At 35.2% G+C, this 25977-nt stretch overlaps 1 protein-coding gene across 1 annotated transcript in view; it reads left to right on the forward strand.

Moving 5' to 3' along the window:
* Positions 1-25977, forward strand: part of LOC129232422 (early endosome antigen 1-like) — a 129887-nt gene that overhangs the window by 66292 nt on the left and 37618 nt on the right. The window contains exons 17-21 of the mRNA XM_054866567.1: positions 3207-3380; positions 7721-7858; positions 11366-11455; positions 14826-14957; positions 21370-21465. Of these exons, the coding sequence (XP_054722542.1) occupies positions 3207-3380; positions 7721-7858; positions 11366-11455; positions 14826-14957; positions 21370-21465 (630 nt within the window). The remainder of the gene's footprint in view (positions 1-3206; positions 3381-7720; positions 7859-11365; positions 11456-14825; positions 14958-21369; positions 21466-25977) is intronic.

Here is a 25977-nt window from a genome sequence, read left to right on the forward strand (position 1 = left end):
TTTTAGCAGAAAAAGTACAATGAAATCAAAAGTACAATTTAGCTTCGCGCTACAAAGAGCTTCTGGGTTTTTTATATTTTCATGAGAAAGTAGTGAATGACTGAAAAAAGATTTTGTCAAAAGAAAACCGAATTCGCATTTGTGTTTCAGTGATTCTTTAAACACGTTTGCCTTTACACGCATTGCATTTATCTTTTGCTACATGACATCTATCATCTAAACCCTCGTGAGTAAGATTTTTTTTTTTTTTTTTTTTGTGTGTGTTTTCAAAATAATTTCTCGCACAGTTTCATCTTAAATGTATGTTTATATGTTTACAACTGATATTATCTGTAATTAATGAGTATGTATGAAAGTAAAATTTGCATGGATAGATTTTATAAAGTTTGCTTATGTTTTATTGTACCAAGGAATCAACACAAATTTTAAAATTTAATTATCTTTTTATGCCACATTTTTAAAGTGAGAAAAACTGCACTTCACTGTTGCCTTAAAACTGTGATGCATAAATATTATTATAAAATACTCATTTATAAATAAAAAAAAAAAGCTCTATGACTAAAAAGTGGAAATCACAGTAAAACATGTTGTGCCCAATTTTATTTTTTATGAATGTTAAGTTGAAAGCTTTTAGCACTTATAAAAGTGCAATTTCTTTAGTAAGTGATTGATTCAAGAATGAAATCAAAGCATATGCAAATAGCTTATCAAATGATCATAAAATTGATCCTGTAGAGTTGTTGGGGTCTAATCTTTATACATAAATGGCTACTTCTGTATGGACCGATTTTAACTATTTTTTCACCATAGATAGCTACATTATCAGGGAGCAAATTAGGCTATATTTGTTCCGAAAAAATTTAATTTAAAAACGTTATGATGGAAAACAGTAAATGTCGTGTAATTTCCACATCAAATGATTAAAGATTAAACCCATTGTTACTGTAATCGTAATTACGTTTTGGCAGAGGATTATAATCGTAATTGTAATTCCCTTTTTTTTGTGCCCGTAATCATAGTTGTAATTGATTACATTCCCTCCTAATTGACTCCAAGCCTGGTATATATATACATATGTATGTATATATATAAAATATATTACATGTTAACTTTTGAATTTCATTTTAAACCATTGTGAACTTTAAAATTAAATTGATCTATTTTGTGGATTAATGTTTTCATAATTCATGTTTAAGAACATGAAAATTATCAATGTTTGTACAAGCAATCATCCGGTCTCGTCTGGTGTTTATTGATGTTTTCTGTTTTTGGAGCACTTTTTGTAGAAAATGAGTTTTTTACATTCAATTGTTTTAGTAACAGTATTTTCCTGCGTATTACCTGTGGCGGCCTGTAATCCTCAGGTCCTAAATTTGGCCCAAAGGGAAAAAAAAATCTGTAAATTATTCATGGATGGTACCTCATTAAAAAACGAAGTTGTTTTTATTTAACATACAATTTTTGCAGCTAAATTCAAAATGTGAAGAATTAATCCTTGATAATTTAGAAGAAATGTATACTTTAATCATTTTCAAGTTATCATCAGAATTAATATAAAAAATATCAGTTTCTTCTTGAAATTGTGATTGAAGTACGCAAGTTACTTTAAGACGAAGAGTCAAGACAAAGGAGCAAATAGCTAGGGCGCCCATATAGTAGGGCAAGGGGGGACTCAAGCCCCCCCCCCCTTTTCGATTAGAGCTTCCTTGCTTTTAGTACTTTTTTCTTTGCAAAAATATAAAAACATTTCTTTTCTAGCCATTAATGACTAAGTTATTAAAAATGCTAAAATTTAATAACTCTAATTTTTGCTGAAATCGGTTTCCTTGGGGTAGATATCCTGCTAAACCATGGGGTAAATATCTGAGCCCCCCCCCCCCCCTTAAAATTTTGCATATGGGCACCCATGGCAAATAGTCTAGTCTAGTCCGAGGTGTTTGTGATCCGAAAATTCCAAAAAAACTGAGGTGCCATTTCTGAAAATTTAGGACTGACAACACATTCTAAAACTGAAAAATTACTTTTTAAAAAACTTTTTTAAATGTTTTTTTAAAAATTGTTTCGATGATTTTTGTATGCATATTTGAAGAGTTTTACCGGGGGGGAGGGGGTCAAACTTCTTCTTAATTTTCTGAAAATTTAAGTCCACTATCACCCCCGAGTCTAGTCCAAATGGCAACTGCTTCTTCCTCCACCTTTGAGTTGCTTATTTTACGCAACCTGAAAGCGTGATAGGAACAGCTACGTAAAATAAACAACCCTATGGATAACAAAACGGTCTCTATCGATGAATCCTGCCGTAAATGGAGGTTCGATGCTCTGGTGCCGAGAAAAACGAAAGCACAGATAATCCATGGATAATACCCAGGAAAATAAGGTAACTAAAAACTGAATGCCGGGTAATCCAAAAGTAAGGATCAGCTTTAAAAATGATTAATTCATAAACGAATAAAAGTTAAAATATGCCGTTTGCACAAAACGGATGGAAAGGAAGCCGGGTTCGTCTGGCAACAGAACAAAAATAGTTTTGTCGTCCACCAACAGATGGCTCTGTCGGATTTCTGATCTAGAACCATGCAAATCAACAAAAGTTATAAAAAAGAGCAATGACAGCAGGTATTGGTAATTGAAGCTAATGTGCATCGAAACGCTGTCCATAGTCGAGAAAGTCCGTTTAGAGTTATGGAGAAATTTAAAGCTATAGCGCCATCTGTTGGTCAAAAACGGAATTATTTTTGTTTGGTTGCCACACAAAACCCGACTTCTTTTCATTTCGTTCAGTGCAAACCGCATCTTTTTAATCATCAAGTCATTTTCGAATTATTCATTTTTGAAGTTAGTCCCGACTTTTGGATCACCCTGTACATGACGCCCCCTGGTACTTTTCCGTTAGCCGGGTGCAAGCGAAAATCGCCAAATGATTATGCCTAACGCCAAGCGATGATTCGCCAAATCGATGCAAGGGGTGTAAGAACCAATTTTCTTACAACCCTTGTTGAGCATATTTGCTTGGCATTGGGTCAAGCAAATATGCCATTGTGGCATTGAAGCAAATATGCCATTATATATTGGCGATTTTCGCTTGCGCCCGGCTAACGGAAAAGTTTTCCGCTCCCTCTTTTCGTCGCAAAATTTTCCTTCCGGAGAATTTTCGCGACTTCCGCCACCGAGGGACTCCGCGGTTGACGGCCCCTCTTGCGTTTCAGGAGAAGAAGCGGGCCGAGAGGCTGGAGCTGGAGAAGCGGGAGCTCGAGAAGCGGAGCTCCGCCCTGCCGGCCGTGCGGGCGGAGCTGCTGGAGAGGGAGAAGAAGCTGACGGAGGCGCTGCAGGAGCTCCAGAGGAAGGAGGGGGAGCTGGAGACGCTGAAGGGGGAGCTGCAGGTGGGTGGATGCTTTGTCTATTCTGCCGTGCTAAGCAGAGATGTGGTATCTGCAGTAGAGCTCAAAATGAGAAATTGACGATTAAAGTTTCACAACTCGTTTCTTTGATTTATGACTTAATTAAATGCTCATCTTGCGGTAGTTGTTTCGTAAATAACTTATCTAAAAACCGTAAGAGAGTATTTTTGTAAAAATCTTAATTTAAAATTAATAAATGTAGTTACGACACATTTTCTTTTCAAAACCTTTTCATATACTAAGCTGTTTTCACCATAAGTGACAATTACTAGGCATTTTTAAGGGTATCTGCACAGATACGATAAAAGTAGCTTAGTGAAACGTGCTCAATGTATCATTAAATAATACTGAAAACATCTGCTTTCTTTGGATTTAGCTGTTTCGCTTTATTTTGTTAATACAAATCTAACAGAATCTACCTTCTGAAAGATACCATTTTCAAAACTCCGGACAGTTAAAACTGTAATCCATAACAATTTTCTGTTTTTTTATATTCAAAGAATATGTTTTTTTTACAATGTTTTATTTTCTAGATTCATTTTTACCGAGCATAGAGATAATTTTGGCAGCAGACCATACTTAAATAAAAATATTACTGGCCGTAGAATGAAATGCGTTTTTTTTTTTTTTTTTGCATGAAAGAATAAGATATGAATATTTTACATGCAATTCATTTTTAGAATTTTCATTTCTAAAAACCATTTAATTAGAAAAGGCAGAATATTTACTTCAACAATTATGAAAAGTTGTATTAGTTTTGATTATCAACCTGTATCAACTATTCAACGGTAAACTAATTTTAATATTCTGCGTTACAATAAAATGCTACATTATTAAATATGCTGATTTACTAAGGTATAAAGGTCGTATCTACCAATGACTAAGAATAAAAGTGGTAACTGCACAGATACCACTTTTAAGGCTTAGTATTTGTCACTTACGTTCAAATTGCCTTAGCAAACTACGCAAATTTGCAGTTACGACTTTTTCTTACAGCTTTTTTTAATATTTTGCGTTCACTAATCGCCAAAAAACTTGAGATTTAGGTAAATTAAATTACTAACCACCACCTGGTGACAAGATCTCAATTTTGATAAAATTTGCAGCTACCACATCTGTGCTTAGCACAGCAGTATTGTAAATCTCCCTTTTAGTATCTTTTGACGATTAAATATCTCGTCAGTTTCATCGCAAACCCTAGTTTGCGTTGAAAGAATCTTGGTTCAGATTTCAGATTTGATTTAGATTTTGATGTTGAATTAGGAAGGGAGCCGCTGGCCCTATAGTACCAGCAAGAACCATATTTATGGTTACAGGGTTCGTACGCTCCTTCAAAACTCCTCCAATACTCCTTCATTTAGGAAATTTTGTTTGAAGGGCCCTTCGAACTCCTTTAATTCGGTTTTAACTCCTTTTTTACTTCCTTTTACAAAAAAAAGAAGTATTGTATTCGCGAAAAAAATTTCACCCAAAAATCGGCCTTCATTTCCGTTTTGCTCACCCCCAAATGAATGTGGAGTTTTTTTTCCAACCCGACCATACGTGGATATGTGCCTAGGAACGTACAGATACCCGAAATATCCATTCTGAGGATCCCCGAGTTAATTTTAGTGGTGGGAGCTAGTCAGGCTATTGTATAGCCTTTACTCCCATCTACTCAATCAGGGATTCTCAATTCGACTGAGAGAAATATATTTCTGTTTGTCATTTCTTTTTATTTTATATGTGAAATGCATATTTGTAAAATATATATATATGTGTGTGTGTATATATGTATATATATGTATATATATATATGTGTATATATATGTATGTATATATGTGTGTGTGTGTATATATATGTATATATATTTCCCTGATTGAAATAAATTGAATTGAATTGAATTGAATTGAATTACAACGAGTTTTCTCGTGACGTCTGTATGTACGTATGTATGTGCTTTATGTGTGTATGTATGTCGCATAACTCAAGAACGGAATGTCCTAGAAAGTTGAAATTTGGTACGTAGATTCCAAGTGGGGTCTAGTTGTGCACCTTCCTTTGTGGTTGCATTTGTATGCTCCAAAGGGGGTCTTTTGCCCCTTTTTGAGGGGAAATCATTGTTAATTTCGATGTAAACTCAAGTGGTGTTATAATTTCGCGGACACTTGGCGATATATTGCCAGTCTTTTGGTCGCCAACTTGGCGACAAATTTGGCGATTTTTTTCTTTTTAATCTGGTTTCAATTTGTCCACTGTTGGTGATATTTAGAGAGTAAACTATTGAATCACATTAAAACTGCCAATAATGAGAAAATGACATTAAATTGGAGTAAAAGGAAGTCATGTGATGCGCACATCTGCTCGTTTAGTTCAAGGCTACATAACCTTCCTCTGACGGTCATTTAAAATACTTCATACTTCAGCGAAATAAGTTCAGGTGGTTTTTACATCTCTCTTCTGTAATAGCGTTTGCTACACTTTCTCGTGGTGAACAAAAACTGCTAGTCGATAATGCTTTATTATCATTTAGACTTTCAGGTGACGATGAAGTCATAAGCTGGGGAGTTTTTACTTGTGCTATATCAAAAAAAAAAATGTAAATGGCCTAAATGGTCTATTTGGTAAACCCACCTAACATATTGTAACGGATCCGGTGCGACTTCCAATTTTCTTGAAATGAAAACACAGTTCTTGATAAAAACACAGAGAATTTATTTACACAATGTACAGGAGAGATCGTTAACAACTGCTAAATGAATCATCAGCAATCAAGCAAATATCACTCAACACCGTAAACTCAACGGTTACACACGTATTTTCATCCAAATACGAAAAACAACACAGCGAAATGCCTCGCAATAAACAGAGCTAATACACTCTCAGCACAAATTCTCAATCGAAACTCACTTTTTAACATGCGGGACGCTTTTATAAACATCGAAAGAAATCTCTCAACTATTCCACAAGATTCCAAACGCCTCTCGAAAATAGTAGACCGTTATCAAATTTTATCAATGAACAAAAAAGAAATAGGGGACCGTATACTTCAGCCGACTGTATAGGGGCTGTATATTCATTACGGGAAACTATTTACAGGTTACGTTACTACAATAATTACTATTTACAGAATTTGTAACAATATGAATGGATTTCATGGTACCCCTCATTTCTTCCTAAGGCACGTGCCCTTAGTGTGCCACAACATCCGGTTAGAGAACAGGGTAAAAGGGGGGGAAAGGGCAGAGGGGTGCATAAAATTGTGACAAGGGGAAGAGCAGGGGTGATAAAAAGTGACATCATAGAATTATTATAGCAGTATGTTTATGAAAAATATGACATGTAACAAGAGAAGGAGGAAGGTGAAGGTGTTTTATTTTCGAGGTAGACCGAGAAAAGCCGGGCAACGCAGCTAGTAAATAAATAATTAAATTGATTTTTTCGAAAAATCACCACAATGTGAGTTTTTTGTTTACAGTCGGACCTCCATATATCGAAGTAGCAAATTGCCGGAAAAAAAATTCAATATATAGAAATTTCGATATATAGAAATTATTTTATTTTATCACAAAAAATCTCCTAAAACATTAAAATTAAAGCTAATTTTCGTGTATGAAACCCAATTTCTAATGTATACGAGCATCGGATTAAAAAAAATTTAGTCATTAAAAAATAACAGAAATTACATTTTTGCGCTTTCATACACCTTCATTCTTCGGCAATTCAACTTGATCCGCAACATGAGGGGGATTTTCGTTTTGACAATGTAATCGAGAGAAAATTAAAAAATCATTCTACCTAACTTGAATGATTTTTCCTGCAGCTAAAAAGACTAGGAATGATAATCAACAGAGAAAAGGCATAACTTGAAACCGATTTGACAGTGCTACTGGTTACAACTTAGATTTGAAATAAACTTGAGGGAATTTAAGAATTCCAGAACAAAACGACGACCTATCTACACACCCCTCAACCCCAGATTCCTTATGAGTTTCGTAGCAACCTTTAGTAAACGTAATTTTCACCCCTAACCTTCATTTTTCATCAGACAAAGTCTGAAGTGGGAAAAAAAATACGAATGTCTCGAAAAAAATTCGATATGTATAGAGATTTTTTCGATATATAGAAACACTTTGTCTATGTAATGAACATATAAATTGCTGGGATTTCGATATGTGGAAGTTTGATATATGGAGGTTCGACTGTATTTTTTGCCGGAAGCGGTGAAAAAAATCTTTAAAACAATGCCTTACTTATAAAATTTGATAAATTATTTATTTAAGTTATGGGCTTTCTTACAAAAACCCACCTTGGAGAACTAATGCTCGTGATTTTTTTGCAGGATAGGGATTCTCGGCTCGAGAGCGTAGAGTCCACCAAAGCCGACTTCTGTGCCAAGATTTCGGCTCTCAGCGAAGACCTGATGCAATCCAGGCTCAGCGAATCAGAGCTCAAGGACCGACTCCGAACCACGGAACAGGTACTTACTTTCAGTCTAGTAATTTCTAGACAGAAAAACTATTGCATTTTTCAGAAAATTTCAAGACAATATAAGGGGATGTGGAGCAAAGTGCAATAATTCACTTTAATGCAATAAATGATCATTTTTCCTCTGAAGAAAGAGGCATGTACATTTGAGACTCTTTTGGAGTAATTCCAGTTTTCTTGATATTTGAGACTCTTTTACAGTTTTGGTGTAGTTCCACTTTTCTTGATATTTGAGACTCTTTACAGTTTTGGAGAAGTTCCACTTTTCTTGATATTTGAGACTCTTTTACAGTTTTGGAGAAGTTCCACTTTTCTTGATATTTGAGACTCTTATACAGTCTTGGAGTAGTTTCACGTTTCATGATATTTGGGACTCTTATACAGTTTTTAAAGTAGTTTCACTTTTCATGATATTTGGGACTCTTATACAGTTTTAAAGTAGTTTCACTTTTCATGATATTTGGGACTCTTATACAGTTTTAAAGTAGTTTCACTTTTCATGATATTTGGGACTCTTATACAGTTTTAAAGTAGTTTCACTTTTCATGATATTTGGGACTCTTATACAGTTTTAGAGTAGTTCCACTTTTCATGATATTTGAGACTCTTATACAGTTTTGAAGTAGTTTCACTTTTCTTGATATTTGGGACTCTTATACAGTTTTAAAGTAGTTTCACTTTTCATGATATTTGGGACTCTTATACAGTTTTAAAGTAGTTTCACTTTTCATGATATTTGGGACTCTTATACAGTTTTAAAGTAGTTTCACTTTTCATGATATTTGGGACTCTTATACAGTTTTGAAGTAGTTTCACTTTTCTTGATATTTGGGACTCTTATACAGTTTTAAAGTAGTTTCACTTTTCATGATATTTGAGACTCTTATACAGTTTTGGAGCAGTTTCACTTTTCTTGATATTTGAGACTCTTTTACAGTTTTGGTGTAGTTTCACTTTTCTTGATATTTGGGACTCTTATACAGTTTTGGTGTAGTTTCACTTTTCTTGATATTTGAGACTCTTTTACAGTTTTGGAGTAGTTCCACTTTTCTTGATATTTGAGACTCTTATACAGTTTTGGAGTAGTTTCACTTTTTCTTGATATTTGAGACTCTTATACAATTTTTGGAGTACTTCCACTTTTCTTGCTATTTGAGACTCTTATACAGTTTTGGAGTAGTTTCACTTTTCTTGATATTTGAGACTCTTATACAATTTTGGAGTAGTTCCACTTTTCTTGATATTTGAGACTCTTTTACAGTTTTGGAGTAGTTCCACTTTTTTTGATATTTGAGACTCTTTTACAGTTTTGGAGTAGTTTCACTTTTCTTGATATTTGGGACTCTTTTACAGTTTTGGTGTAGTTTCACTTTTCTTGATATTTGGGACTCTTATACAGTTTTGGTGTAGTTTCACTTTTCTTGATATTTGAGACTCTTATGCAGTTTTGGAGAAGTTTCGCTTTTCTTGATTAATCACTTTTACTTATTCGTGTATCTAAAATCAAAACTGACCAACCATTTCTATTAAAACATTTCACAAAAAACAAGCAAAAGTGCTTAATGGATGATATTTCCAGATACATTAACATATACACGAGCAATTAGGGTAACGGAACCAATCACAGAAATGATTAAGACATCGCCCTCAGGTTAGCTCAGTTTTCTGAGCCTTTTAATGCATTTAGACTTCTTAAACTATTTTTCTCTCACACGACTACATCTCATCTAACGTTAGGCTGCTTCTAGATCCTATGTTCCATCCTTGTTCTACATCCATCCTATATTCTACATCCTTGTTTAATAAGAAGTAACCTTAACTATATGTTTCAGACCACCTTGAGGATTGAAATCATGTCAACCAGAAGACAAGACCCCTTTTTGAAGTCCCCACTTTGCCAGCCTCCACCAACTTCAATTTTGATTTTTTTTCAACTATTATGCATTTTTATACTTTAAAAGTATCAATAAAAAACTGATAAAAATGGATTAATGAAGATAGCTACTGGTTTTTTTCCTATTACGCCCGTAAGATCACCTTAAAATCAAGCCCCTAGACTAGAATACCCCCTTAATTGGACCAGCCCATTATTGGGACCAAAATGGTCCCGTCGCTATGTGGTCCTGTGGACCGCAATTGACCGTATTTACTTTTAGGAGGGGGAACCAGTTTATGAGGCACAAATGTTTAATATAGCATTTTTTGTGAATTTTTTTAGAACGGACTGAATAATCAGAATTTGTTCAAATTTGAAGGAGATTTTATTCATATTTTGAAGTACACTTTGTCATTTTTTTCAAGTTATTTCCGCCATAAGTAGAAGAGGTAGAAGCTGATGTCCATGGGCGGATGCCATCAAAGCTTGTTGCTGGTGTGCATTCCTAAAGTCACAATTTTTCTCTGCAATCGTGCATTCCTGAAGTCACAATTTTTCTCTGCAATCGTGCATTCCTGAAGTCACAATTTTTCTCTGCAATCGTGCATTCCTGAAGTCACAATTTTTGTCTAATCATGCATTCCTGAAGTCACAATTTTTGTCTGTAATCGTGCATTCCTGAAGTCACAATTTTTGTCTAATCATGCATTCCTTAAGTCGCAATTTTTCTCTGCAATCGTGCATTCCTGAAGTCACAATTTTTGTCTGTAATCGTGCATTCCTGAAGTCACAATTTTTGTCTAATCATGCATTCCTGAAGTCACAATTTTTCTCTGCAATCGTGCATTCCTGAAGTCACAATTTTTGTCTAATCATGCATTCCTGAAGTCACAATTTTTGTCTAATCATGCATTCCTGAAGTCACAATTTTTCTCTGCAATCGTGCATTCCTGAAGTCACAATTTTTGTCTAATCATGCATTCCTGAAGTCGCAATTTTTGTCTGTAATCGTGCATTCCTGAAGTCACAATTTTTGTCTATAATCATTACCATTTTCTTTCTCGTAAACAACATATTTCCTCAGAATATGAACCTAGTTTCTGGTTAAAAAATAGAACATTTCATGCTTTTGACGTGTTTAATCACAAAATTCACCTCTTTCTACCATCTTTGTTCAGCATTTTCGCATTAAAAATATATTTTTAATTATAATATCATCCCAAAATGAGGTTCATATAGAGTGTCAATGAATAAAGAATATTCGCACAAAATTTCAGAACGCCTATAATATTTTGCGCTAGAATGCACACCAGTTGAAAAAAATGTCGTCTAAAAACACGCGATTGAAAAAAACTGCTTTGAACACATTTTCCAATCTTCAGATTTTTAAGTGCTCGTAGCGTCGGAACTAAACGGAATTTTGCGTTGAAATTATGGCAACATGTTCTTGAATAGTTCTACTGACATTTTGTGACATTAAAAAAAAATTATTTTTTTGACCCATCTAAACTGTGCCCCCCCCCTTAATAAATAGTTAGGTGATAAATTATTCACATGAAAGAATTCTCTGCAAAAACTTTAATCTCTGCGGAGGAAATGATTCCATTTTTTTTTCTCCCGCAGTTGAAAAGCGATCTTCAGGGAAAGTGTTCGTCTCTGGAGGAAGAGATCAAGGGGATGCGGATTTCGGTGACGGGTCTGCAGAATGAAAAGGTGAGTTGCATTCAAGGTTCACCAATATGTATCATGACATACATCAATATTTATTTTGAAAATATCACAATATTTTGATATTTTTTCAACTGCGATATTTTCGGTTCAAAAATTATATTAATTGTAGTAATATTGTTCGTTTATTATTAAAAATAACCAAAAAGTTATATATTATATTTTTAAGACGTATGAATACATCAATAATGTAATATAATATCCCTTCTTTATTTTATCTTCATAAAACTATGAGTAATGTAACAATTTTAATTCATATTAAGAGTGCCTAGTTAAATACTAAATGTTGGTCAGAAGAAAAGAAAATATCTTCTGACTGTCACCGACTAATGCATATTTTTTGTTTCTAAATTATAGAAATGTAACAGTAGCTAACAGAAGAAAAACGAGTGAAACAGCTAATGCTAAATTAACTCCGTTAAAACGGATAAAAAAATAATTGTTGCATGAAATATTAGATATAAATAAGGAAAGAAACCTTCACTTAAGTCTACATATTGTAATAACAATATTAGAAAATGATGAGTGATTTGAGGATGCATTTACTATTTTGAAGACTTTAGTTTGTGCTGATTGAAAATACCAAAATATTGGATATTTTCAAAAATATCACGATATTTTCGAACCCTGATCTCGACTGACCCTACGCATGGATTGAATTCATCTTTATTTTTATTGAAATATTAGTTTGCAAACACAGATGTGTGAAATGCTTCCCATAAAATGTTACAGAATAATATTTTCTCTGGGTGTGACGGTTTTACTTATATGTTTGTTTATTCCTGGAATTTTGGACTTTGGCTTTTGGTTTTTCTGTATTTGAACGTAAGAATCCATTTTGTACATAGTATCAACATTCTACGCACATTTTAATGCTTAAAAAAAGAATAACTTGTACGCATTACGAGTGTGACCATACAGTCACGTGCGCATCTCTACAAATCATCATTTTTGAACTACAGTGAGCGCCACAAATCCGTTATACCATTGATGAATGATATCACCTATTAACTTTAATACTTCTTGCAGAGTTGGTGGAAGAACTAACATTTCATCAACTTTTCATGAATAACAGATGAAGAGACTTCTTTAAAATAACTAAAATTTATTAACATGTGAGAAAAAGAGTAAATATAACTGTATAAACTATTAACTGAAGCCAAAGGTAAAAAGATTAATTAAATATGACTAGCTTGCTCATTAAAGCTCATCCTAATATCGCTAATCTATTGCTACGATCAGCTGAGCATCATCGGCATTCAGCCGAGCAATACGAGCTACGATTTACAGCACAGACATCACCGAACGAGTCTTAAAAAAGAGAGAGCGAATCTCAACCCCGTTCGCTCATAGGCGGATTTAAGACTGAGTTCCTGGGGGGGGGGGGGGCAGGATTTTCTTTTTTTTTTGAGCAACATTTTTAATTGTCACCCCCCCCCCCCACCTCTCTCATGTTTTTGTCTGTTTTCTGTGATGCGTAAGGCCATTCTTTACTTTTTAAGTGTCATTTTCATTACTGTGTGTAATCATGCTGTCCTTTATGAATGGACCTTAAAAGAGAGGGGGCTGGTATTAAGAGAGTGATGCAGTGCTCCCTTTTAAGTGGGATATAGAATATCTCCAGTTTTAGGGAGCCGGGGGTAACTCCCCCCGGAGGAAATTATCTAAAATGGATATAAAATTCTGCATTTTGAAGTCTTATAAGGGTTAATTGGAAATAATAGGCAATTTTTTTTTTTTTTTTTTTAAGTTTTATGTTTTAAAAGTGCTTTGTGATGCAAGTTAATACTTTAAAAGAAATGGTGCACAGATTTAGAGAATAGGTATCAAGAGAGTAACATACTACCCATTTGAACAATTCTTAATTTATACACTTGATAAGAAATAAAATTGAAGCACACTTTGCTTAGGAGTTTCAAAGACTTGTCTAATTATTTTCAAGGTTTGGTTAGTTGGATTGGGTTTTTGGCTCAAGAGCCCTGGTAGGTTATACTGCGCTAATTCTTTTCAGGGATTTTAGAACCTATCAATAATTTGCACTTTCCAGTCTCTGAAATTGAATAGTAGATTATACAGTTGTACATTATTGTTCAAACTTTGTAAGAAACTGCTATTTTAAGTTTAAAAGAAAAAATAAACTTTAATTTCCTATTCAGAAAAGAAAAAATCATGATTTTTTTTTAAATAAGATTTTGGAAGATAAGTTGTTACTATATAAACTCCTCCCAAAACTGGGGGGCATTGTCTCCTTTGCCCCCCCCCCTATAAATCCACCCATGCTCTTCTAAACTATTCAAAAACAAAAAAATAATGATTTTTTTTTTTTTTTAATTTTTGGAAGATGTGTTGTTACTACATAAAGTCCTCCCAAAACTGGGGGGCATTGCTCCCCTCTGCCCCCTCCCATAAATCCGCCATGCGTTGGCTGTTAAATAGCCTGTCCTCATCAGTATTCACATCAATGCCCTCACGTACACGCAACCAATGAGGATGCACCGAGTGGCAGACGCCTCCCTGCTAAGCCAATGGCGGGAGTCCGATCCGACCGCTCACTTCCGATTCACTCGGATCGTTAATCCGAACGAGCATCGGTTGCTTATCGTGAAGTTCAGTTACCTGGGCAAAAGTAAGTGTAGAGATGTTTGTAGAAATTCTATTTCTAACAATCTGCCGACCTGAAATCCGCCAACATCCAAAATAAGCGTTGATTTTTCCCTAAACTTTATTTTGCTGAAAAATAATTTTTGCAAACGCAAAACTGCTATTTTTGTTATAAAAATTCAAAGTTACTTATCTGTTTCAAATGAGAGTAGAAACCTTTCTATAAAAATCTTTTATTTAACATGAACACCACTTGCTTCTTGCAAGATAAAAGGCAACTGAATACATGGTGAAAATCAAAACGTGTTGCTGAAAACTAACAGTTGGAAATGCAGTTGCATGTGTAGCACATGTGTGCCAACACCTGATTGGTCAACAGCCAGAAGCTAATTTAAATATCAATGGACCAATCATATGTTGTCTACAGTTAAGATACTGAAAAATTAATTTATATTAAGAAATTTAATCTAATTTTATATTAATTTTAATAAGTTATTGAATATATATTTTATTTTATTTAATTTATTTATTTTTTAACATGAAAGAATACTCTACAATTTTGTCGATATGGTCACGCCCGCAAAGAGTACAAACCATTTTTTAAATATAAAAAAATTAATTTAAGTTCAAGCTTTAAAATGGTTTCTTACAATGGGAAAAATTAAAAGCCACGGTTGGGGAAAAAGTGCATTTCTGTAGGTAAAAAAGTTTCACCCAGTAGGAGTGTGTTGAGCATGGAGTCTCTCTGTTCTAGAACTCCCTGCTGAGCCAGTTGGAGGAGGAGAGGCGAAAGCAGGAGGAGGGGGCCCGGGGCCTGGACTCCCTCAGGGGCCAACTGGAGGAAGGGGCTCGTGCCCTGGAGGGAGAGAAAGAGAGAGCCAGCCAGGTGAGTCCCTTTTCTAAGAAGCGACACGTTGTTGAAGATCTGATCTCATCTGTACTGGTGATGCTCTGGATATCTGAATCCGCGGATATCCGAGGAAAAATAAAGATCCGTATCCGTTACTTTTTTGACGGATCTTAAACGGATCTTTTCTATTCTGAAAATTCTTAAATATTTGAATAAAAGACTTAAATTACGTTTAAATTGGGTTTTATTCCCTATTTAAATTATGTTATAGAATTCAAAATTACTTATCTGTTTCAAAGAGAAGAAACCTTTCTATAAAAATCCTTTATTTAACATGAACACCACTTGCTTCTTGCAAGATAAAAAGGCAACTGAATACATGGTGAAAAATAAAAACATGTTGCTGAAAAACTAACAGTTGGAAAAGCAGTTACATGTGTACATGCAGTTAGAAATGCAGTTACATGTGCAGCACATGTGTGCCAACACCTGATTGGTCAACTGCCAGGAGCTAATTTGAATATCAATGGACCAATCACATGTTGGCTACAGTTAAGATACTAAAAAATTGATTTATATTCAATCTAATTTTATGTTAATTTTAATAAGTAATTAAAATATATATTTTATTTTATTTATTTATTTTTTTTAACATGAAAGAATACTCTACAAATTATAAGGTATCATTTCAGATGCCAATGGCCCTCTGAGACATGTTTTCTTTTCCTTCTTTTTTAATTTTTAGTTTAATATTAGTTCTTGATATTAATTTGGGTTTTCTGTTATTCTTCATTTTGATTTTTCTCGGCATCCTTCTAAAAAAAGTGAGACAACATTCTCTATTTACTGTTTGTAAAGATGTTCCTGGCTCTGTTATTCCGTCGGTCGGAGTAATCTGGGTGGAATGGGTCAACGCTGCATTTATGCTGAAATAAAATGTGGAAAATGATTTCTAGCCTATCAAGTAGCTGCTTTACACTCTTGTATCCTGTATCCTACATCTACCGAGCAAGCTGGAAATAATTTTTCACATTCTGTTTAAGCATTAATGTAGCGCTGACCCATTCCTTCCAACTCTCCCTCAATTTTAATGGAGATTTCTTCAAAGAGTAAATCATTGTCTTTATTATATTTTCGGGGTAGATGACATTTTTTGAAGAAACAGTGTTACTATTATGACCTTCCGTAATAAATTTTAAACATGGATAGTTGAATTGGGCAAAAAAATTTTTGAGATCCGTATCCGCGGATCTTGACACTAATGATCCGTATCTGTATCTGCGGATCTTGACACTAATGATCCGTATCCGTATCCGCAGATCTTGACACTAATGATCCGTATCCGTATCCGCGGATCTTGACACTAATGATCAGGATCCGTATCCGCAGATCTTGACACTAATGCTCCGGATCCGGATCCGTATCCGCGGATCTTGACACTAATGATCCGTATCCATATCTGCGGATCTTGACACTAATGATCCGTATCCGTATCCGCAGATCTTGACGCTAATGATCAGGATCCGTATCCGCAGATCTTGACACTAATGCTCCGGATCCGGATCCGTATCCATGGATCTTGACACTAATGATCCGTATCCATATCTGCGGATCTTGACACTAATGATCCGTATCCGCAGATCTTGACGCTAATGATCAGGATCCGTATCCGCAGATCTTGACACTAATGATCCGGATCCGGATCCGGATCCGCGGATCTTGACACTAATGATCCGTATCCGTATCCGCGGATCTACTTTCTTAACGATCCGGCACATCACTAATCTGTACACATATCTGTATGGCAAGAAATATTTTTGTCTTTTTTTTAAAAGTTGTTTTCCTAAAAATGTAAATGCTGTATCTAGTCAATTCATTTTTTTTTGTGGTTTATGTCTAAGGACGTGAAAGCCGTGGTCGATACTTTGGTCACATTAGCTCTTTGACTGCAGTTCAATGAATGGCAACAGACTTGCACACGTTCGGGTTTTCTAAACGTATTTGTGCTTTGTTGAAAGTGAAAATTTAAAAAATGTGATTGAATTTTACAAGGTCGCCCATATAGGGGGAAGGGGGCTTGAGCCCCCCCCCCTTAGAAATGAGAACTTCCTTGCTTTTAGTGCTTTTTTCTTTGCAAAAAAGGTATAAAAATTTCTTTTCCAGCCATTAATGAATAAGTTATTAAAAATGTCAAATTTTGATGTCTCTAATCTGTACTAAAATCGGTTTCCATGGGGAAAACATTCTGCTAAACCATGGGGAAAATTTTTGAGCCCCCCCTTAAAATTTTGCATATGGGCGCCCTTGGAATTTTAAAATATAAATGTATGTACATTTAAAACTGCTTCTCCAAGTTTATTTGACCATTGCTAATGTAACTAAATGCTGTTGTTATTTTAGAACGATGTCAATGTTTCAAGCGTTCTCCAGTTATAGCCTGTTAAAGCTCTGCGCAAAATCGGGCATTTAAAAAAAAAATCTGCAAAAGACTCAATTTGAAATGAACACTGTTTCAAAAGCACTTCCTCTGTTTGGTTAATTCTTTTTCTGCATATAAGTAATGACACATCATTTTCGAAAATATATTTGAGTTCATTGATAAAGAAAAAAATATATTTCTGTAATGAAAAAAAAAGTCATTCTCGAAGAATATCCCCTAGAAACAATTTTGAACTGACAGGCCTAAACATCCCGATACACATGGGCGTACATGTGCAAAATTCTAGGGGGGGGGAGGGGCTCATATATTTTCCCCACGGAAACCGATTTCAGTACTGATTAAAGTTAATAAAATTTGACATTTTTAATAACGGATTCATTAATGGAGAATAAATGTTTTACATTTTTACAAAGAAAACAGCATTAAAAGCAAAGAAGTTTTAATTTCTAAGGGGGGCTTGAGCCCCTACTTGCCCCCCCCTCATATGGGCGCCCTTGCTGATACATCAAAAATATCGATATCTGGAGAGTGGTTTTTTTTCGGGGGGGGGGAGTTTTTTTCAATTATTTTTTTAAATTTATTTAAATGTATTGTAAAAAAATTATTTTATTTTATTTTGTTCACATTTTATTACATTTATTTATTTAGTTCGTGTGTGTATCATTAGCATAGAACAGAATTTTCTAATAAAATAATAATAATAATAATACAGTGAGACCTGTGTAAGTTGACCACTTGCGGTGCACTATTTTAGTGCTCAACTTAAGCAGAAGGTCAACTTACAAAGGTTGATTTATATGATAAGGGCTAATTCCGTGCCTGAAAAAGCGGTCAACTTAGACAGGTGGTCAACTTACAAAGGTTGATTTATATGATAAGGGCTAATTCCATGCCTGAAAGAAGCGGTCAACTTAGACAGATGGTCAATTTACAGAGGTTGATTTATATGATAAGGACTAATTCAGTTCCTGAAAGAAGCGGTCAACTTAGACAGGTGGTCAACTTACAGAGATTGATTTATACGATAAGGGCGAATTCCATGCCTGAAAGAAGCGGTCAACTTAGACAGGTGGTCAACTTACAAAGGTTGATTTATATGATAAGGGCTAATTCCGTGCCTGAAAAAGCGGTCAACTTAGACAGGTGGTCAACTTACAAAGGTTGATTTATATGATAAGGGCTAATTCCATGCCTGAAAGAAGCGGTCAACTTAGACAGGTGGTCAACTTACAAAGGTTGATTTATATGATAAGGGCTAATTCAGTTCCTGAAAGAAGCGGTCAACTTAGACAGGTGGTCAACTTACAAATGTTGATTTATATGATAAGGGCGAATTCCATGCCTGAAAGAAGCGGTCAACTTAGACAGATGGTCAATTTACAGAGGTTGATTTATATGATAAGGGCTAATTCAGTTCCTGAAAAAGCGGTCAACTTAGACAGGTGGTCAACTTACAGAGATTGATTTATATGATAAGGGCTAATTCAGTTCCTGAAAGAAGCAGTGAACTTAGACAGGTGGTCAACTTACAAAGGTTGATTTATACGATAAGGGCTAATTCCGTGCCTGAAAAAGCGGTCAACTTAGACAGGTGGTCAACTTACAGAGGTTGATTTATATGATAAGGGCGAATTCCATGCCTGAAAGGATCGGTCAACTTAGACAGGTGGTCAACTTACAAAGGTTGATTTATATGATAAGGGCTAATTCCGTGCCTGAAAAAGCGGTCAACTTAGACAGGTGGTCAACTTACAAAGGTTGATTTATATGATAAGGGCTAATTCCATGCCTGAAAGAAGCGGTCAACTTAGACAGATGGTCAATTTACAGAGGTTGATTTATATGATAAGGGCTAATTCAGTTCCTGAAAGAAGCAGTGAACTTAGACAGGTGGTCAACTTACAAAGGTTGATTTATATGATAAGGGCTAATTCCGTGCCTGAAAAAGCGGTCAACTTAGACAGGTGGTCAACTTACAGAGATTGATTTATATGATAAGGGCTAATTCAGTTCCTGAAAGAAGCAGTGAACTTAGACAGGTGGTCAACTTACAAAGGTTGATTTATATGATAAGGGCTAATTCCGTGCCTGAAAAAGCGGTCAACTTAGACAGGTGGTCAACTTACAAAGGTTGATTTATATGATAAGGGCTAATTCCATGCCTGAAAGAAGCGGTCAACTTAGACAGATGGTCAATTTACAGAGGTTGATTTATATGATAAGGACTAATTCAGTTCCTGAAAGAAGCGGTCAACTTAGACAGGTGGTCAACTTACAGAGATTGATTTATACGATAAGGGCGAATTCCATGCCTGAAAGAAGCGGTCAACTTAGACAGGTGGTCAACTTACAAAGGTTGATTTATATGATAAGGGCTAATTCCGTGCCTGAAAAAGCGGTCAACTTAGACAGGTGGTCAACTTACAAAGGTTGATTTATATGATAAGGGCTAATTCCATGCCTGAAAGAAGCGGTCAACTTAGACAGGTGGTCAACTTACAAAGGTTGATTTATATGATAAGGGCTAATTCAGTTCCTGAAAGAAGCGGTCAACTTAGACAGGTGGTCAACTTACAAATGTTGATTTATATGATAAGGGCGAATTCCATGCCTGAAAGAAGCGGTCAACTTAGACAGGTGGTCAACTTACAAAGGTTGATTTATATGATAAGGGCTAATTCAGTTCCTGAAAGAAGCGGTCAACTTAGACAGGTGGTCAACTTACAGAGATTGATTTATATGATAAGGGCTAATTCAGTTCCTGAAAGAAGCAGTGAACTTAGACAGGTGGTCAACTTACAAAGGTTGATTTATATGATAAGGGCTAATTCCGTGCCTGAAAAAGCGGTCAACTTAGACAGGTGGTCAACTTACAGAGGTTGATTTATATGATAAGGGCGAATTCCATGCCTGAAAGGATCGGTCAACTTAGACAGGTGGTCAACTTACAAAGGTTGATTTATATGATAAGGGCTAATTCCGTGCCTGAAAAAGCGGTCAACTTAGACAGGTGGTCAACTTACAAAGGTTGATTTATATGATAAGGGCTAATTCCATGCCTGAAAGAAGCGGTCAACTTAGACAGATGGTCAATTTACAGAGGTTGATTTATATGATAAGGGCTAATTCAGTTCCTGAAAAAGCGGTCAACTTAGACAGGTGGTCAACTTACAAAGGTTGATTTATATGATAAGGGCTAATTCTGTTCCTGAAAGAAGCGGTCAACTTAGACAGATGGTCAACTTACAAAGGTTGATTTATATGATAAGGGCGAATTCCATGCCTGAAAGAAGCGGTCAACTTAGACAGGTGGTCAACTTACAAAGGTTGATTTATATGATAAGGGCTAATTCCGTGCCTGAAAAAGCGGTCAACTTAGACAGGTGGTCAACTTACAGAGGTTGATTTATATGATAAGGGCGAATTCCATGCCTGAAAGGATCGGTCAACTTAGACAGGTGGTCAACTTACAAAGGTTGATTTATATGATAAGGGCTAATTCCGTGCCTGAAAAAGCGGTCAACTTAGACAGGTGGTCAACTTACAAAGGTTGATTTATATGATAAGGGCTAATTCCATGCCTGAAAGAAGCGGTCAACTTAGACAGATGGTCAATTTACAGAGGTTGATTTATATGATAAGGGCTAATTCAGTTCCTGAAAAAGCGGTCAACTTAGACAGGTGGTCAACTTACAAAGGTTGATTTATATGATAAGGGCTAATTCTGTTCCTGAAAGAAGCGGTCAACTTAGACAGATGGTCAATTTACAGAGGTTGATTTATATGATAAGGGCTAATTCAGTTCCTGAAAGATGCGGTCAACTTAGACAGATGGTCAACTTACAAAGGTTGATTTATATGATAAGGGCTAATTCAGTTCCTGAAAGAAGCGGTCAACTTACAAGGGTGGTCAACTTCACAGGTTTTACTGTACATCGAAAATATCGATATCTGTAGAGCGGTACATTAGGCAATAAGTGTCTGACGATCCATCTGTACTTGTTCCAGGCTCTGAGGGACTTGGCCCTGTCCAAGGAGATGTACCTCAAAGCAAAAGTGGAGTGGCAGAAAGAGAAGGAAAAACTGGAGAAAGATCATCAAAAGGCAAGTTGAGTTTCTTCTCCTTTTCTTTGGTTTTTCCAAACATTTTTTGTTAACGCATCATGCGTTGGGTGCGCAAGTACTTTTTTTTTTCTCGAGGGGGGGGGGCATCGTAAAACGAGCTGATGTGTACATCACTTGACTTCCTTTTACACCAATTTAATGTTATTTCCCTATTATTGCCATTTTAATGTGATATAGTAGTTAACTCTCTAAATATCACCAACAGTGGCCAAATTGAAACCAGGTTTAAAAATAAAATAATAAAAATATCGCCAAGTCTCCGCCAAATTATAACACCATTTGAGTTTGCATCGAAATGAACAATGACTCCCCCCCCCCCCTGCCAAAAAAAGGGGCAAAAGACCCCTTTAGAAACACACAAATTGCAACCAAAACGGGAGGTGCACAACTACACCCAAAGAATTTGTTCTTTTCTCATATTTTGGATTTAAGTGTGTGGTGTACTGAGTAATGTACAGTGTTTGACGATATTCGATCACTTGCTGGATGTTTGCAAGTGTTACCTGCTCTATCGTTAATATTTGTAAATAAATTCATCGTGTTTTTATCAAGATTGGAATCGTCATTTCGAAGAAATTTTGAGGTTGCATCGTACGCTCAACAATATCAAACTCATCCTTTTCAATGCTCAATGAATTAAGTTGCGTTATTCACCATGCAAAAAGCCAGGGACCTATCCAGGTTTTTTTTCTACTGCAGTAGAACGTCTCAATAAGGGACACTAAGGGGACCAGACATTTTGTCCCTTAAATAGAGGTGTCCCTTATTCGGAGGTGGATGAATGGATGCATGCCGTGTACTTAATAGTATAATATCACACTAAGCATTAACTATTAACACTTAAGATTAAGCGCTGAAAATGTTTCATGATGTTAAATAATATTCATAATCATTCAAATGTCTAAGTTTGTATTATTTTGTTAATTAAAATTTAGTCAAAAATTTTGTAATGGCAAAGTTTTGTAGCATACAGAAATAATTTTGAAGTAAAACATTACCATGTACTTGCTTTATTTTACGTAATTTACAATGTATGTGAATTACAATTAATGTCCAAATTTTTTAAGTTTTATATATAAAGCTAACTAATTAGTTGCTGTGCATTCTTCGTCGGCCCGGAACCTACTTGAATAAATTGTTGAGAGGGCAAATGATGCATGTTAATTTCAGCAAGTTTTTTTTTTTACAATACATTACTTGTTTCCGTCACATAAGTTTATGTCAAACTTACCTCGATTAATTTTTAGAGAAAAAGTGAAACTTGAATTCCAGTAAATTCACTATTTCTTATGTCTAATGTATTCTATACATTATTTCTTGCATTTTTTTTTTTTTTTGTGACTGTCCCTTAACCAGAGTGTCCCTTAATTAGAGGTAAATACATAGAAGTCCCTATTCAAAGGGAACGGGATCAGAAAAATTGTCCCTTAAATAGAGGTGTCCCTTAATGGAGGATCTACTGTACATTGAAGTCCCAATTCAAAGGGACTGGGACCAGAAAAATTGTCCCTTAAATAGAGGTGTCCCTTAATGGAGGTTCTACTTTACATGGAAGTCTTAATTCAAAGGGAATGGGATCAGAAAAAATGTCCCTTAAATAGAGGTGTCCCTTAATGGAGGTTCTACTGTACATGGAAGTCTTAATTCAAAGGGAATGGGATCAGAAAAAATGTCCCTTAAATAGAGGTGTCCCTTAATGGAGGTTTTACTGTACATAGAAGTCCCTATTCAAAGGGACTGGGACCAGAAAAATTGTCCCTTAAATAGAGGTGTCCCTTAATGGAGGTTCTACTGTACATGGAAGTCCCAATTCAAAGGAAATGGGACTAGAAAAAATGTCCCTTGATGGAGGTTCTACTGTACATGGAAGTCTTAATTCAAAGGGAATGGGATCAGAAAAAATATCCCTTAAATAGAGGTGTCCCTTATTCGGAGGTGTCCCTTAATGGAGGTTCTACTGTATCTATTTTTGCGAATGTATGGCACCAACATTCTATTTTTGTGAAAGTCTTTCTTTTCAACATTCAAAGGAACACTCTAATTTTTGAAAAACATAATTATAACAACAAAAATTTTAGTTCAAAAAATGTAAAAGTCATCTACTATTATTCCTAACAGGTTTTTTTTTTTTTTTTTTTTTTTGAGAGGGGAGGGGGGACACTAAAAACCTAAGAAGTATGAAAAATACCATCGTATTTCAGCTCAATACGCTTTGTACTTTGCACAATTCAGGAAATTGTCCGAAAAAAGGTTCCCCCAAAACAGATGCTAAAAGATTGCGATAAAATTGCGTAAATGCACTTAGGCGAAAAACGGCTAAAAATGAGTAAAAACACTATGAAATAATCGTTACTCAAGCGATGTTTCAGATAGATCAACTTAGCATTTAATTTTATAAGAGTAAATTTTGTGTTAAACAGAGAAACAAATTAAAATGCTGATTTTTGTGAAAATTCTGATTATTTAATATTGTTTTTGCGACTACCGATTTTCAAAATTAGTTTTGTAAAGCTGTTGATTCTATTACTTGACTAGCTGCATTGCCCGGCTTTGCACGGTCTACCTCTAAAAAAGAGTTATGTCAAGTGACGCATGTTCGACAATCCGGCTTCAATTACAGATTTTTTAAAAAATACGACAAAATTTCCAGACACAGTAATCCTTCTCAAAGAAAGAAAACGGCAAATCAAAAGCTCCCGAAAAAATTAAACACAACCTTTCATAAATACAACTAAAATCCTAAAAAAAAAAGAAAGGAAAGAAGATAAATCGTCAAATAATAATCAAAAAGAGAAATTTTTACCTCAAAACAAAAACAGAATTTTATTTTGTCGCAGTCGAGAAAAAAAAAGGGGCAACGTTCTGAACCTATTCACGCTAATTTAAAATAAGATCCTGCAAACGATAAATTTTCAACACAAAATTTTGGTTCCATTAGGCTTAATGATGCTTTTTAATTTTTTCCCGGTGATTTTACAGCCCCCTTTTTTTTTTTGTGCAATTTGAAGGAAATAATTCAACTTTATAAGGGTATTTTTCGCGGGCTTTTGATTGCTGCCAAAGCTAACTGGTTGTATAATTATTTCGGGTAGAAAAAGCCGTTTAATGCCATTTTCGGGTCTTAAAATTAAAATTCGAACGGTTCGGTACTTTTCTCGGGTGCCCAAGTACCTCCCTTTCAAACTTGGTGGAGATCCGACGAAAACTGTGGATATGTATTGGGAACATACACATGCACACACACACATGCATTCTCTTTTTACTTCCTTTTACAAAAAAGGAAGTATTGTATGCGCGAAAAAATTTTCACTCAAAAATCGGCCTTCATTTCCATTTTGCTCACCCCCAAAAGAAAGTTGAGTTTTTTTTGTGCTCCGACCACACGTACATATGTGCCTAAGAACGTATAGAGGCAAAAAATATTCATTTTGACGATCCCCGAGTTAATTACAACGGGTATTCTCGTGACCTCTGTATGTATGTGCGTATGTGTGTATGTATGTCGCATAACTCAAGAAGGGTATGTCCTAGAAAGTTGAAATTTGGTACATAGACTCCTAGTGGGGTCTAGTTGTGCACCTCCTTTTTTGGTTGCATTCAGGTGTTTCTAAAGGGGTCTTTTGCACCTTTTTGGGGGGAAATCATTGTTAATTCCGATGTAAACTCAAGTGGTGTTATAATTTAGCGGACACTTGGCGATATATCGCCATTGTTTTGGTCGCCAATTTTTGTCGCCAACTTGGCGGTTTTTTATTTTATTTATTATTTTTTATTTCTTTCAAATTTGGTTTCAATTTGGCCAGTGTTGGTGATATTTAGAGAATAAATTATTGAATCACATGAAAACTGCCAATAATGAGAAAATGACATTAAACTGGACTAAAAGGAAGTCATGTGATCATCAGCTCGTTTACTTACCGTATTTTCCTGTATATAATCTGCGGATTATCTGTTAAAAAAGTGTAAAATTAATGAGGTGCGGATGATACGCTGCTGCAGATTATGTGTGCTTTTTTTATTTTATTTTTCGTTAACACCAATGCATTGAACCTCAATATTTCCAGTAGGATTCGCCATTAGAGATCGTGAACCCTGTCTGTATGTTGGTTATTTTACATAGCTTGAATGTTCTTACGCGATTCAGGCTACGTAAAATAAACAACCTGCAGTAAAAAACGAAGTCTTCTGCACAAGATTAGACCGTTTGCTCCTTTCTTGACTCTTTGTCTTCAAGTAATTAGCGAACTATAATGACAATTTCGAGACGAAATCTTTATTTTTTGGATTATTTTGTTTTTTAATATTGAATATACCTCAAAAGTTATTACTTCTTCACGATTTTAGTTTAGTTGTTAAAATTTGTATGTTACATCAAAACTTTATTTTTTTGCATCGTATTATCCGCGGATTATACGAAGGTTTTTTTTCATCAGGCCGATTTTAAGACCTTCGGATTATACGAAGGTTTTTTTTTCTTCAGGCCGATTTTAA

The sequence above is a fragment of the Uloborus diversus genome, unplaced genomic scaffold (genome assembly GCF_026930045.1).
Source record: "Uloborus diversus isolate 005 unplaced genomic scaffold, Udiv.v.3.1 scaffold_12, whole genome shotgun sequence".
NCBI classification, from domain to species: domain Eukaryota; kingdom Metazoa; phylum Arthropoda; class Arachnida; order Araneae; family Uloboridae; genus Uloborus; species Uloborus diversus.